This window comes from Mytilus californianus, unplaced genomic scaffold, assembly GCF_021869535.1.
Source record: "Mytilus californianus isolate M0D057914Y unplaced genomic scaffold, xbMytCali1.0.p SCAF_1, whole genome shotgun sequence".
NCBI classification, from domain to species: Eukaryota; Metazoa; Mollusca; class Bivalvia; order Mytilida; family Mytilidae; genus Mytilus; species Mytilus californianus.
The window spans coordinates 29884448-29901250 of NW_026262581.1; the positions used below are offsets into that span (position 1 = coordinate 29884448).

Consider the following 16803-nt stretch of genomic DNA (forward strand, 5'->3'; position numbering starts at 1 on the left):
AATGCTTGTTTTTTTGCCCCTTTTGGCCCCTAATTCCTAAAATTTTTTTGCAGTCGTATAAAAACAGACCAAAACACATCTTAACTATAGCCAACGAACCATGAAAATGAGGTCAAGGTCAGATGACACCTGCCAGTTGGACATGTACATCTTACAGTCCTTCCATACACCGAATATGCTAGACCTATTGCTTCTAGTATCTGAGTTATGGACTTGACCACCAAAACTTAACCTTGTTCACTGATCCATGAAATGAGGTCGAGGTCAAGTGAAAACTGTCTGACAGGTATGAGGACCTTGCAAGGTACGCACATACCAAATATAGTTATCCTATTACTCATTATAAGAGAGAAGTTAACATTACAAAAAATCTTAACTTTTTTTTCAAGTAGTCACTGAACCATTAAAATGAGGTCATGGCCAATGGACATGTGACAGACGAAAACTGCGTAATATAAGGCATCTATATACAAAGTATGAAGCATCCAGGTCTTCCACCTTCTAAAATACAAAGCTTTTAAGAAGTTAGCTTACGCCGCCGTAGCCGCCGCCCCCGGATCACTATCCCTATGTCGAACTTTCTGCGACAAATGTCGCAGGCTCGACAAAAATATTAACTATTTAAGCACTTAACGACAGGCGTTTATTGAAAGGCATTAAATTAAAATAACAAAAAAAGACCAATATCAGTGATGAGGTAGGTCTGTCCATTAAAGTTTGAAGCTTATCCTTCTTGTCTATGTAATAAATCTTTTTATTCAGTATATCAAAGTTATTCTAATATTGACATAAAAAATAACATCCATACATCATACAACATACAACATATCTTTTTAAGATAACAACATATAAATGATAATATAATGTTAATACATGGAAATAATGGCATTTTTCTGATATTCGTATTTTATACCTGGTACATCATGTGTCATCAGTCATCCATCATAACAGTCAAAGAAGAAGACATCAAAGAACAGGTAAGCTATGAAAGTTGTTAGAACGTGGAAATTCTCTTATTAAAGATCCATACAATGCGTATAATATAGAAATGAACGTCAAATGAGCATTAGTTGCAGGCCGAGACCATGACACTGGTTCTGCTGGATTTGCACGATAAAATCCTAACTGACGCATTGAAAAATGGTCTATTTCATACAAAATTTTTAAGTTCTTTTGTTTTGATACAGGTGCAGTATCATGGACCTTGCAATAATCCAACTACAAAGAAATAAAAACATAGAGATAATATTAATTTTCAAAAGTGTGTTTAATGCTTCTTTAATAAAGTGTAATATAGACAAAAAAATGTCTGAACTGTCTTTATCTTTTACACCCCCAATTTTTGGTTTGGTTTGTGTTGCTCAGTCTTAAGTTCTTTATGTAGTGTATTGTGGACTTGTTTGTATTTTCGTAGCCTTGGTGTGGTAAGTTTTTATATGACTGATGAGCTTTGAATGTCCCCCTGGATTCGTCAACCTCTTTTTTTTTTAAACTAAACTTATAAACAACATGCATTAACCATCTAAATTTGCACCACAAAAGAAATTCGGTCTTCTGCTTCACATAATCATTCAGTACAAGAAAATATTGGGCATTTACTCTTAAAGTGTAATGGGATGCACCTGTAAAGAGTAGGGAAGATTTTACTAAAGTACCAATGGTAAAATTTATTTTTCCTTAAGTTTTAATGAAATATACATTTTTATATCTTTTACGACTCATTAAAATATGTTAAAGACAAGTGATAACTTACTATTTCAAGTAGAGCCATGGGATAACCTTGGTCCATATCGAGAATTGTCTGCAATACTTGCCAATTGCAATCTGAAGATAAGAAGAAAATTCTATCTAACCGTAATTTCTTTTTATGATCATAATTATATATACTATTTTAAATATAAACTAGATTGGAAAAGTTTCTTTCAGTAAGTGTACATTTAACTATATAGAAATTCGCTATAAAATGAACAAAACAGTAACCACAATAATATGACAGAAATTTATCTACAATTTATTAAGTGCTGTTTCACATACTTTTGATAAAAAAACACACATCTGATCCATATACACATATGTTGATAAAAAGCAATACAAGTTACGTATTAACCAGATTTAATTTAGCACTTCTTTTTTCTTCAAAATTATTGCATTTGAATGCTCTCTGACTTCCTTAATATTGATTCGGTCTTCAACTGTTTTAATTAGGGGCCCCTAGATAAGCATTTTGTTGGCATACAAAATTACAAGCCTGTTATTAAACTTTGATGAGGTTATACTACTAAATGACTGACTCCTTGTCTCTGATTTTGTATTGTAGATCATATTTGTTGACTCAGTATGATAGATATTTTCCAAAGCTTAGGCAATGTTGTTAAATGTTTTTCAAATTGTGGCTAATCTGTTGGTCAATTTTCAGTGTAACACTTTTCCTTATTTCCAAGGTTCCACTCTGGGCACCGCATCCACGTATTTGACAAATAAAATCCAGGTAACAGGCGTAATCTCTAAACAAAAGTAGTCTTCCTCGTTTTGTAAAAATTGGTGTAAACGGGAATAAAAATCTGATAAAAAATCTCTTGATTCGTATTTAAATAAATGTATGAATGTTGTGGATATTCGAATATCACATTTTGAAATTAATTCAGAAATAAATAAAAGAGTACTCAATACGCCTATTTCCAGAATAAGAAATTAACTTCAAGAACTTTCAAAGCGGTTTGTGTTTGTAAAGACCGACAAAGCAGCTGTAAATACTACATGGACGTTCTTAAGAATGAAATTTTAAATTCATCTACATTCAAATCCGTGCGCTTCACAGAGAGTCATATAGTAAACAAATATATCATAACCACATCACAGCTTAAGGCCTCTTCTGAACATTTGAAAGTCCCTACTATGTATTGGTTACCTAAACACCACAAAAAACCAGTAAAATATCATTTCATCTCGGCCTCTAGTAAGTATTCTACAACTAATCTTTCAGTGCTTTTATCTAGTTACTTAACTACTATCAAAGAACTTATCATAAACGTTTGTAATAAAATATATGAAAAATAGTGGAATTAACTATTTTTGGAGTGTAAAAAATTCTTTGGATGTTGTAGATAAATTACGTGCTTTTGATGGTCCTTTTGATTCAGTTGACAGTTTTAACTTTTCAACTTTTCACACTACACTTCCATACAATCTTATCAAACAAAAGTTTTCCTATTTAATTAAATGGTCGGTTGGTAAATCTGAATGCAAATATATTTGCTGCAACTCATTTAAAGCCTACTTTTCTAATGATAAAGGTAAATATGCTAGATATACTTACTGGAGGTGTGATGTGATTTTTTTTTATTAGTTGTTATTGGCTTTGAACTAGCTGTCAGTAACTGTAAGTACTCTCAGATCTGTACTTAATGTCTTTTTATTGTTGGGATGTACAAGTACCCGTTCACGTCCACTCTGTATTTTTGTTATATGTATTTCTATTTGTATCCATCTGATGAGTTAAGCCTTTTTCAACTGATTTTTATAGTTCGTTTTTATGTTGTACTGTTACACCGCTGTCCCAGGTTAGGGGGAGGGTTGGGATCCCGCTAACATGTTTAACCCCTCCACATTCTGTATGTATGTGTCGGTCCCAAGTCAGGAGCCTGTAATTCAGTGGTTGTCGTTTGTTTGAATTGTTTTACATTTGTGATTTTGGGGCCTTTTATGCGGTATGTGCGTTGCTCATTGTCATTGTTGAAGGCCGTAAGGTGACCTATAGCTGTTAATTTCTGTGTCATTTGGTCTCTTGTGGGGAGTTGTCTCATTGGCAATCATACCACAACTTCTTTTTTATAATTTCAGTATTTTTTGTAATATGTCTTGCACACATGTTTCATATATCATAAAGAAGATATGTATTTGAAACTCAGGAATATTTACCATGTATAAATGTCCTTTAACTCACCTTTCAGCAATACTAACAATCTGGAAAATTCGTCTAACGTTTTTATAATCATTTCAATTTTATGTTTTTTAGATAAAGTGATTCCTATAAGTCTAATGTCATTATTTGTATCAGGTTCTTCTAACACTAAATTCATTCCAACTAATATCCTCCGCCAGCTGACCAAGTTCAAATGATTAGGGACTAAGTTGTAAAGTATCTTGACTGTTGCACCAGGTCCGTGTTCCTTAGCAGCCAATATGGCAAAACGAAACTACAAAAGATAAAAATAGATTTTATGTTCACAATATAATTATAATGATGCCATAAAGAAATAGCTAAAAACAGATACCTGGACTATTTTTTTTAAAACAATTCTGGTATTCTTATAGAACACAAATTTCACTCATTACCTATTAAAGATATTTTAAAAATTGATTTTTTCAGAAATTATTCATGTGAATTGATAAAAAATTACTGTGGTATTCCTGAATAATTTAATTTTGGATGTAACACATCTTCTGATTGGCTGAAAGTGTTTTGTCTATCAGCTCATAGACATAATTTTGTCATGTGACCGCGACGTCATCAACATTTTTATCATGATTTACTCCTTTTAAGAATTAAATTATAAGAAATGACTTTAATATTTTTTCTGTCTATTCGAAATAACATAAAAAATGTGGTGCACACTTTTAAATAACACGCTACGCGGGTTATTCAGTGTGCACCATATTTTTTATGTTATTTCTTCATAGACAGAAAAAATATTACAGTCATTCCTTAAATGTGTTGATAATTGGATGCTTAAGGTCCAGTTGCAAATAAATCAATAATATTGTCACATGTGTAGCATGATCTGCTTGACCTTCTGGAGCACCAGTTGGAGATCACCCCTGAAAGTATTGGTCAGACTTCAGTTTTTACGTTGTGTTTTATTTACTGTTTTTGGTCGTTTTTCGTTTTTTGCCATTGCATTGTCAAATTGTTTGCTTGAACCTGTTAATGTAGTGTCAAAATATCTACCAATATAGTAGGCATCTAACCATCAACAGGTCACAGTCTTCCAACACAAAATATATTGCCTCCTCCTGTGATGTCGCTTCATTTTTAATATTTTTGCATCCATCTCAAATGTTTTAGCATTTCTAATGAAGGAAAGTGCTTCTGACACAAAATTTTATAAAGAGTTATTTGCATCTCATATTTTGCTTAGAGATTTTATCCTCAAAATATTAATATCAGTGATGTTAAATGACTAGTCAAATTTCTCAATTTAATGATTGCTTAAGGTTTTTAAACAGTCAGTGCAGTTTGGAAATTAAGATTGAAACAAAATATAAGAAATCTATTAATAAAAGATGAACACAGCATTGTTCTGTGTTCAAAAATACTAGTTGTATAATATAAAATTAAAACAAATAAAACGAACATGATTATCACATAGTGAGATTAATCAAAGTGATTGTGAGCACTGAAAGGGTAAAGATTGCTTTCATTTTGCAATTTTGTGATTTTAAAATAAAACATTGAATTGTAATTAATAGCTAAGCAAATTATAAATTTGAGTTGGAGTTATCTTCCTTTGTCCATGATTTTACATTGTAGTTGAGCCTATTTTTATAACAGATTCATACACCATGCATTACTTATGTTATTTTAAATATCGACAAGTACAGTAATTCAAATACACATCATATTGAAACTTGAATATCTAATTATAACATATTATTAATAAATTGCTTGACATTGATTGGATAGAATCTAAAGAATGATCACTTCACGGCACTATTTTGTTTTAACTATCAAAGGTAGTGATAAAAACCTTGGAAGATTTAAATATCAAGTCAGTTCCATAGGGTTTTGATTGCATTTCATACAATCTTTACCCAAAAACATGAGGGATGCAATAAGTGGAACAGGAACTGCCTAACCCTCCAGGGGACCCAAGTTCTACGAAGGTGTTTGATGAAGTTCTTGTTTTAAATGTGGCCTACTGGTTGTCTTTTGCCATGGCTATGGTAATGTTTGTTTTTTTTTTCTTTTTGACTATTTTGTGGGTTTTTATTTTTACCCCTTATTATCTTCTTACCCTTTTTCAGTTGGTTAGGTTTCCTGTATCTTTAGAGGTACCTCAATTGTCAACCTTATTTTAAAAAATATTTGATCATCTTTTAATAATAAAATTTTAATTATTGTTAGAGACTGAATGTATGGTTCTTTAGAATAGAAAGACAAACAGACAAACAATAGTACACAAAACACAACATAGAAAACTAAAGACTGAGCAACACAAACCCCACCCAAAACTGGGGATGATCTCATGTGCTCCAGAAGAGACAGCAGATTCTGCTCCACATGTGAAACCCGTCACGTTGCTCATGTAAGTACTTGAAAACTTACATTTGACAATAGAAAATTTATAACTTTCTTTCCTTCAGCTTCATCAAATTCATGGTCTTTTAGAACTTCTGTCAAGCCACGGCGCCAGTATGACAGCATTGTGTGTTTTGAACGAAGATTTTCCCATATTTCAGCTCCAAAAAAATCTTTTTCTTTAGAGGGTGTATCTGAAATGAAAAGCAACAAGACTGTTAAAGTCCATCAAAGTTTTGGCATTTAAACTATGTTATATAAACACAATCCTCGTGACACCATACACTAGAGACTCCACCAGATTAACTAATGATATATATTAAATCTTTGAATCCAACATGTACCTGACAAATGATGATTTCAGCAAGCAGTGACAGAATACCTATCATTCCTACAATGAAGACAAAACACCTATATAATCTAATGTATAATATAAACTAGTCTGAGTAATCCAAATATTTACTTTTACTGGAATATAATTGTGTATATTTAATGGAAATATCAATTGAAGTCTTCGCCTAATCTTTTCTTTGAATTATGTTGTTCTGTTAAGATTTCACATAATCATGATAGTTCAAATCTACAGATAACTGGAAAGCCTTTACTCAATTGTATACTGAAAATAACATTTTATAAATTTGATGTGTCCTATTAAGAAAATAAGAAGATGTGGTATAATTGCCAATGAGACAACTCACTACCAGAGACCAAATGACATAGAAATTAACAATTATAGGTCACCGTCAACGATGAGCAAAACCCATACCGCAGACCCCCTTATGAAGCTTCATTTATGGTTAATCCAGACTTTTTACCTTTACCACTCCAAATTTTGTCTGGTTTGGGGGCCAGCAAAATTCTTCTAGGGTCAACTTTGCCTGAGCGAGTTGAAAAGTTAGATACTTAATAAGCTCTTAATTTTTCAATTTTTGAACAGGTGTTATAAATAATGTCAGTACTGACTACTGAGCTGGTGATATATACCCTATCAACCCAGTGCTTGTAGATGAAAATAACAATTTATAAATTTGGTGCACCCAAAGTGCTCTTACTGGGTTTACCTTCATCAGAAACACTCAAACCTAGTATATGAAAGACAAAGGATGTAAAAATATGTGAAAACCTGAGTAGCTTTATGACCAAAAGGAACCAAAAAAGAATTTCTCCAACATTATTCAGTTATGAAGCTTTCGTTTGGGCATACTTATTATTTAAACACAAATTCCAGCCTTATAGTCATAGTACAATACCTGGTAGTGAGTTGAGTGGAGATCCTCCTTCTGCCATTCGTGATCGAACCATATTCGGTCTTAGACCTACATAAAAAAAATGTTTTATATTAATCATACAATGTCATCATCTTTTTAAACACATTTAAACAATTTTGATACCAATTTTTCGTTGTTATTTCCTGTGTATTTGTTATTTCATTTAAATTCCTTACCATTTTGCATGATTTCTTGCATAATATTGGTCATATTGATTTAAAATCAATGCCGAATGCTTAGGTGCCATGATAAATTCAAATGTGGTAAAATTAATTTATTGCAAAAAAAAAAAAAAACTTTACCAAGAATGAGTTGTTTACCTGGTTATTTAAATTTTTGTAAATACTGTCCATTTGTATAAATGCAATAGGCTAAGTTATTATTCTCTGTGGAGTTCATTCAATGGGAACTTTAAATTTCTCCTTGAAAAACCAATCGTTCATTGGTTAAGTTGCCTGGCCATACAAAAATGAAACCACAAGGGATGAAAATAGATGTACCAATACTGAATATGTATAATGCCACTTTCAGCACACTTGGCTATATCATGGCGGTCAATTTTCATTGGGGAAGGAAGCTGGATTTCACTAGGAAAACTTTTTATAAAAGCTTTTTATCAAACTTCAATGCATATGAATAAATAATGCATGTTGAAAGCATATTTTTTCAGACATGTTCAGGAAGATATCCATGTTGAAAAAAAGAAGATTGTGTACTGTAAATTCAGAAATTATTGCGAGGTTTTTATTAATGCGAATAACGCGACTATTTGAGTATTGCAATAATAATAAAATGAGATACGACCGCAGAGGTCGAACCCTGAACAGTTGGGGCAAGTATGGACACAACATTCAAGCTTGATACAGCTCTGAATTTGGATTGTTATTAAATATTTGACACAGCATAGGTTTCTGACACAGAAAGAATGTGGTCTAAGAACTTGAATTTTTTTAATTTACCTATTATGGTCCAATGTCCAAAATCAAAATACATGGTTAGATTCAGCATATCAAAGAACCCCATATATTCAATTTTTGTTGAAATCAAACAAAGTTTAATTTTGGACCCCAACTTGGACAAACTTGAAAACTGGGCCCATAATCAAAAATCTAAACACATGTTTAGATTCAGCATATCAAAGAACCCCAAGAATTCAATTTTTGCTAAAATCAAACTAAGTTTAATTTTGGACACTTTGGACCTTAATGTAGACCAATTTAAAAAACGGGACTTAAAATTAAAAATCTAAATACACGGTTAGATTTGGAATATCAAAGAACCCCAATAATTCAATTTTTGATGAAATCAAACAAAGTTTAATTTTGGACCCTTTTGACCTCAATATGAACCAATTTGATAGCGGGGCCTACAAATAAAAAATCTAAATACATGGTTAGATTCAGCATATCAAAGAACCTCATATATTCAATTTTTGTTGAAATCAAACAAAGTTTAATTTTGGACCCCAATTTGGACCAACTTGAAAACTGGGCCCATAATCAAAAATCTAAATACATGTTTAGATTCAGTATATCAAAGAACCCCATATATTCAATTTTTGTTGAAATCAAACAAAGTTTAAATACTGGACCCTATCTTGGACCAACTTGAAAACTGGGTCCATAATCAAAAATCTAAACACATGTTTAGATTCAGCATATCAAAGAACCCCAAGAATTCAATTTTTGTTAAAATCAAACTAAGTTTAATTTTGGACCCTTTGGACCTTAATGTAGACCAATTTAAAAAACGGGACCCAAAATTAAAAATCTAAATACACGGTTAGATTTGGAATATCAAAGAACCCCAATAATTCAATTTTAGATGAAATCAAACAAAGTTTAATTTTGGACCCTTTTGACCTCAATATGAACCAATTTGATAACGGGGTCCACAAATAAAAAATCTAAATACATGGTTAGATTCAGCATATCAAAGAACCCCATATATTCAATTTTTGTTGAAATCAAACAAAGTTTAATTTTGGACCCAAATTTGGACCAACTTGAAAACTGGGCCAAAAATCAAAAATCTAAATACATGTTTAGATTCAGCATATCAAAGAACCTCATATATTCAATTTTTGCTAAAATCAAACAAAGTTTAATTTTGGACCCTTTGGACCTTAATGTAGACCAATTTGAAAACTGGACAAAAAATTAAAAATCTAAATACACTGTTAGATTCGGCATAACAAATAAATAAATGTGATCAAAGATTTTACAAATCTAATGCGCCATACTGTGCAATTCAAGATTACTTCTTAATTTTTCAATATTTGAAATTTGAAAAAAAAATAATATTTGAAGAATAATTCTTTTTAATTTCTGAAATCTGAAATGAGAAAAAATTGGCCCCCCATAATTTCTTTTTATCCCCCCCCCCCTTTTTCCCCCAAAAAAATTCTTTCCCTCAAGATATGGTCATAATCTCAATTCAAATTTCCAATGGAGTTGGCAACCATAATTACCCATTTAAATTTACCATAGTGCTAACTTAATCTATTTTATAATAGAATTAATAAAAATATAGTGTCAAATCTTTCATATGGATTTTTTTGTAAAAAAAAAAGGTGCAACATTTGCAGATATTTTTACTGGTCTTCCTTTATAAATATGCATTTCTTTAAACATAATTTAAAAGCAGTGTAAGGGAAGTAACCAAAACGTTGTATTTGGATTACCTCCCTTACACTGTTTAAGATTATCTTTATTGTTCATTAACCATTACTTTATACATAATTTAAAAGCAGTGTAAGGGAGATAATTTCAATGATGTATTTGATTTATCTCCCTTACACTGCTTTAAATTATGTTTTGTACTAAAGTATTTGTCCATTAACCAGGACAACCTTGTTTTTCCCCCTTTTTTGCCCCTAATTCCTAAACGGTTTGAGCCATAACCCCCCAAAGCAAATCCTAACCATCTCTTTGTGGTATGGAAACTTGTAGTATAATTTCAGAGAGATCCATACACCGTTCCACAGTTATTGTCTGGAAACTAGAAAATGCTCATTTTTGGCCCCTTTTTGGCCCCTAATTCCTTAACTGTTGGTACCATAACCCCCAAAATCAATCCCAACCTTCCTTTTGTGGTATTTAACCTTATGGTCAAATTTCAAAAAGATCCATTCACTTAAACTAAAATTAGAGTGCGAAAACCAATGTGTATTCGGACGACGACGCCGGACGACGACGACGACGACGACGACGACGCCAACGTCATACCAATATACGACCACAAAATTTTTTTGCGGTCGTATAAAAACTCACAGTCTGATTTAAAATACATATATCTGTATGTAGCTTTTCCAAAATTTGCAATAGTTAAACTCGCATTTTTGTTAATTTTTCAAAAATCGTAATAATAAATGCACGCAATAATTTCTGAATTTACAGTATATGTAAATGAGAAAACAACCCATTATATTGTCTGTTACACTTTAAAATCTAAAGACAACAAATGACATGCCCCCTTTTTATATGAGTGCATTAATTAGAATGATAAATAAAAAGAATATGATTTTATGTGTGCACAACATATGGTACTTTTATAATCTTCAGCAGGTACGCTAGAGATCAAAAGTTTGGAAAGCCAAAAATATAATTTTTGGGAGCTAGAGCACATGCAACATTCATGAGCCTGAAAAGAATAGAAAATAAATGTGGATTGTGTCCACACGTGGACACAGATGATGCCCCCGCTTGCATATTATATAGTTATAAAGGGACATAACTGAAGAACGGTAAAAGTGACGCTACCCAAATTTGAACTTGATCGGAGTTTTGTGGTAATAAGCATTGTGTGTAAGTCTCATAACATTTGGTTGAGGCTAACTTAAGTTAGAGAACAGAAACGAAAAATTCAGCAATTTTTCTATTTGTAAACACGCATACCTCTAGAACGGTTGTGTATATAAGTTTTATAACATTTGGTTGAGACAAACTAAAGTTAGAGAACGGAAATGAAAAATTCAGCAATCTTTCGATTTATAAAGGGGCATAACTCAATAATGGTTAAAGTGACACTACCCAAATTCAACTTGATCTGTGTTTTATCAGTGGAAGTCAAAATTGAACATTGCATTGTATAAAGTATTGATTGTAGTTGATTCAACTATAATCAGGGACAAAGGAATATAACTCCAATTTAAAAATTACTTGGTATTTAGATGAAAATAAAAATTTGGCAATTTTTCCATTTATAAAGGGGCATAACTCTAGAGTGACGCCACCAAAATTCAAACTTGATCTGTGTTTTGTGGTAATAAGCATTGTGTATAAGTTTCATAACATTTGGTTGAGGCAAAATAAGTTAGAGAACGGAAACCAATTTTGGGACGTACATTCGTACGTACAGACGGACCAGGGTAAAACTTAATGCCCCCACCGCTACGGCGAGGCCATAAAAAATGGAATAAGTTCAACTTCCTCTCACAGAGTTGCAACCTTAGCTTAAGCACAATTGCATAATTTTGTGAAATGGAGTTTTGCGCAGACAAAATTTGATGAATTATTTCATTCATGCCAATACTTTTATTCACTGACTATTTGGAAGAGGAGAGGTGGAATTAATATGCCTAAGGGATATTCAAACTTATAAGTCAAAGACAAACGAACAAGGTCGTGGAAGAAAACAAAAAATTTACAAACAACAAAAAAAAGTCTGTAAAACACAACGTAGAAAACTAAAAGCTGAGCTACACATATAACCCCACCAAAAAAAAGGGGGTAATCTCAGGTGTTCAAGAAGGTATATGATAAAAGGTACAAACAATGTACCCTCATGGATGTTTTGCTAATGTAAGACATTCTTTATTTATGTATAAGGTCTCAATATGATTGTCAAACTAACAGAATGTATAAGTTTGGGAAAAAAGTGACAATAACTTTGTGTTTATACAGCAGTAGATGTTCCTGTTACAATGCTTATTAGTGGTTAAAGATATAAAACCATTCTTAATTTGCCAATTTGAAATGTCAGAAATGAGTTATGGAGTTTTCAATAGCAATGAGCTAGCTAAGAGAACAACTTAACATTAAAAATCATATATAATACCACATGCACTAAATACATTAAATTAAAATATGGTCAAACTTCAAAAAACTTCAGCTACAGTTAAAACCACATCCAAAAATCTTTTCCATATATGTGACCAGCCATGAGATTTTCAGGCTTATGGAGGTACTAGGGTCAAAATTAGATTTTTGCATTTTTATGAAGTATACATAGATTCAGAACACCCTGACAGATTATTTTGTTAGATTCTGCAAAATAACAGAATACTGGGTAATGGTCATTTTTGTTACTTTCGATTTTATTGAAAATTTTCATTTTATTTTCAATTTTTCACATGTATGTTCATCTATATTATAGTTATCTTTGAAACTTGTCATATTGTTTTGTTTTTTATTGTTTTCTGTTTGCTTGGGGGGGGAGGGGGGGGGGGGGTAATCTTTTTTAATTGATCAAAATGTAATTGTAGCTTTAATAACTAAATAACTAAAGAAATTTTATTTCAATATACATGTATCAACTATTCGGGTGCCAAGGCAATAATGCACTGGAATCTGCAATCTAAATAATGATGACCTAAACATTTAAACATTTTTCTTTTTTCTTAAGGAAACTTACATGTAGTAACATCAATCTGGGACTATTATACTAACATTAGTATAATAGTCCTAGCAACAATGCTAAGAAAGTGAATACAAGGATATATATAAACCATCAAGGAGCTGTGTATTATTTAATATGCTTTCTAATGTTCATATATATATATTATTGTGAATACATTTTGTACATGTATCCTAATAAAGTCATTAAATCTGTTAATGTAGAGTAAGATGAAAAATCAAACAACATGATCAATAATATTAGGGCATGCAGGTGAAAGGGATATAAGAAAACTTTTAACAACACATACATCTTGTTTAAGTAGTTCTAAGTCAGGCATAGATAAAAAAAAAAAAAACCATATGAACGAAAATGGGATGAGACACTATTCATGCTATTAGGATCCTAATGGGCAGGCATATCTTGCTTGATTTACATGTACCGGTTTATGTCCATACATATGTACATATTTTCCCTTACAATGTGAAACAATGAGATTTACTCCAAACTTGGTGTTCATGCTGCAATCCGTATTGGTAATGAATTAGAGAAAAATTTAAACACTGCACTTTGAAATGCCTATAATGATATACAAAAGTTTATTTTATGGCCCCTTTAAGAATTAATTCAGATCAATGCTGTGAAATTTAAAAGATAAATTGTATGAATTTAGAACGCGATTCTGAACGGGATTTTAACCTAAATTAATAATTTTACGTAAAATCTACTTGTTTTGTATATCTCTATCATGTCTATATACATGATATAAGATTCAAATTTCTTCAAGTCAAGAAAAAATTAGACTTTATTTTACCGCATGATATAATTGGACATTCAATAACTGGTGCCCCAATTTAGTTATGTGACTTTACATTGACGTTTTCTCATTATTAATAAGAGGTTTATCACCATAAGCCTGGAAATGTCATGGCAGGTCACATATGCCAGTCTCAACTATATCATAAAACTATGTGCATACACCTTTCCATAAAAATGCTAGTCACAACAAGTGAACTACATCTTCTTAAACTTGATTAAAAACTCAGAAAACCTTTGACATTTAAGATCTTGTCTTCACTAAATAAAAAGATAGAAAAGATACTAACGTTGCAATTGAAAATCACAAGTAAGAAAAAACAGACAATTACAACACCATGCATGGCCAAAAAAAAACAAACAAAAAGACAAACAACAGTATCAAAACATAACACAGAAAACTTATAATCAACTAATTAAATAGTTTTAGTAAATGTACATGTTACTTACCATATATATCATCAGGTTATTTAACACTGATCATACATATTTTGTTATAATTTTCAAGTCAAATAATGAAGGCACAAATGTGACATCTTAAATTAAATTGAATATTGATGGAATTTGCATCCAAATTTCAAATTAAACTTCCTTAAGTATATAATCAGGTACAAACAATTATTAATAGATCATGTATAAGTTCCCTGTAAAAGATTGCTCTGTTTCTTTTTAAATATTTTTTGGGTTTTCCAGGAAATTGAGAAGTATGACAGAAATTTAAACCAAGGATTTGTATAGTACTATACAAATCCTTATTTAAACCTAGATTAAAATAAATAGGGGCTCAAGTAAAATTTTAGGCTTAAATGTAACTAAACAATACTGATTATTGGTTTTTGTAATACTTTTGTAACTTAAGGAATTATCAGATATGGCAATAACTTTAGTAATAAACTAACAGTGCTTAGTAATACACCTTATCGCTATTCCCGCTTGACCCGAGAATCTGTCCCGCTCGAACTTTTGACGTCATACAACAATCACTTTTCCATTGTGGCGTCAGACATTTTCTATTATGATGTCAAAATTTTACGGGAACTTGTGTGATGTCCAGTAATGGGAGACAAATAGCGATAAGGTGTATAGACCATTAATTTGTTACAAGAAGTCTATTATATTTACTGTCTATTGGAGCTAAATGTATTTTTAAAAACACAATCAAAACAAAAAATTGAAATGAATACACAGACAAAACATGATCTTGAATAGGTGAAAAGAAGCCATTAAAAAAAAGAAAACCAACAACAGGAAGGTATTTGAGGAGCTGAAAAGATTGAAAGGCCAAAATAAATGAATTTCTAACAAAATCAAATAAATAAAAGGTTTTATTGATGCTCAGTTTTAAGTCAACATAACCTCCTGAATTGGCACACAGTTCTAAAGAAAATCGCATAAATGATTTCCACAACCATGATAACTCACATTTAGTTGGCATAATATTCTTTAACAGGAAGAAGAGCTCTTTGACTATCTACAACACTTCTGTTATGAATCATCATAAATATCCAGCAGATCCTTATATAATATTCTTTACAGAGATTTTATTTCATGTGTAGGAAGCGTGCATGTAACCTTTGGTAATTATTGTGTAACTAACAGTGATATTTTTAGAAATTATTCATTGGTAATACTCACCGACATGTGCAAACTCCCACAAATATAGGTAGTGTTTATGATTTGTAAACGCTAAATTTAGAAACAAACCGTCACAAGAATTTTTAGGGTAATTCCCTTTTGTTACCTGTGTTATTCAATCTGTGTTGTCTCCCCTTGTCCACTAATTTAGAATTTGCGTGGTAATTCATATCCACTGAAGCTGAGGACTACATAATTTGTGCGATAGATTATTCGTCCTATAGAAAAGATGAAACCTGTCTAAGATCATATCAAAGATATGGTCAGAGAAAGGCATTATGTTTATTTCTCTGCAAACCACCCCACAACTGACAAATATGCACGCACAGGTCATTTCAGTTCCAGGTTGTGCACAACCCGCCATATTTTTTGAAAGTAAACTGAATGGCATGTTTTTTTATAGAAAATGGAACAAATCTCATACCTTTCTTGAGTACCATATTAATTTTTATAATGCTTGGTTTTAAAAGGCCATAGTCTTTTTATATATATATATAGTCTCCTTTAAAAAAAAACCCAACTTTTAGAAGTTTTCACAGGTTTTTAAATTTAAATCTCAGTAAATCACAATTTAGGACTTTTCATCTATAGAAAAAGCTGGGACATAATATATTGACTATATTGTTATTATACTATTTTCAGGGAAAATTTTCTGCATTTAGTTTTTTAATAGAAAAATATTCCTGATTTGTCAGAGTTTATTAATATCTAATGAGGGGCCTGATGGGTTATTTTCGTTCTTCGTGATCGGTGCATTTTCGCTATCGTGATCCGTTTTTCTACAGATTTATTTTTTTTTTATATTTTCGTGATCCATGATCATGGAAATTTATTTTCTGTGAATAGTGATTGACAAAAAAATCAACTCGTGAATCGTGATGAGCCCCCCCCCCCCCCATCAGGCCCCTCTTTAATCATTTCAGGAACTGATTTATTCCCCTTTTGCTATTTGGTGGGTTGAGCAAGCAGCCCCTTATTGTGAAATCCTTATTTCAATCTACTCACTCTGAGATTTCAATCATTGAAAAAAATCCAATGGGTAACTCAGTCAAAAATAAAAATTAAAACATACTAAAATTAAACATAAATTTTCAGCAATAAAGAGTGGTTACATGTATATACATTTACATTTTAAGACTTATTGGCATTAACAGGTTATTTTCATATTTA

General features: G+C 31.5%; 1 protein-coding gene across 3 annotated transcripts; it reads right to left on the reverse strand.

The window, feature by feature from the left end:
* Positions 1-730: 730 nt before the first annotated feature.
* LOC127701348 (uncharacterized) lies at positions 731-15760 on the reverse strand. 3 transcript variants are annotated; one of them, XM_052205251.1, is made up of 6 exons: positions 15634-15760; positions 7549-7614; positions 6326-6492; positions 3944-4196; positions 1754-1824; positions 731-1218 (listed from the first exon to the last, which is right to left on the reverse strand). In XM_052205251.1, exons 2-6 carry the CDS (start codon positions 7598-7600, stop codon positions 967-969), a joined length of 795 nt encoding a protein of 264 aa, XP_052061211.1. In that variant the 5' UTR covers positions 7601-7614; positions 15634-15760; the 3' UTR covers positions 731-966. The 3 variants fall into 3 exon arrangements, with proteins under 3 accessions (XP_052061211.1, XP_052061203.1, XP_052061219.1); XM_052205243.1 differs by lacking the exon at positions 15634-15760 and adding an exon at positions 15421-15586; XM_052205259.1 differs by lacking the exon at positions 15634-15760 and adding an exon at positions 14449-14598.
* Positions 15761-16803: the final 1043 nt, after the last annotated feature.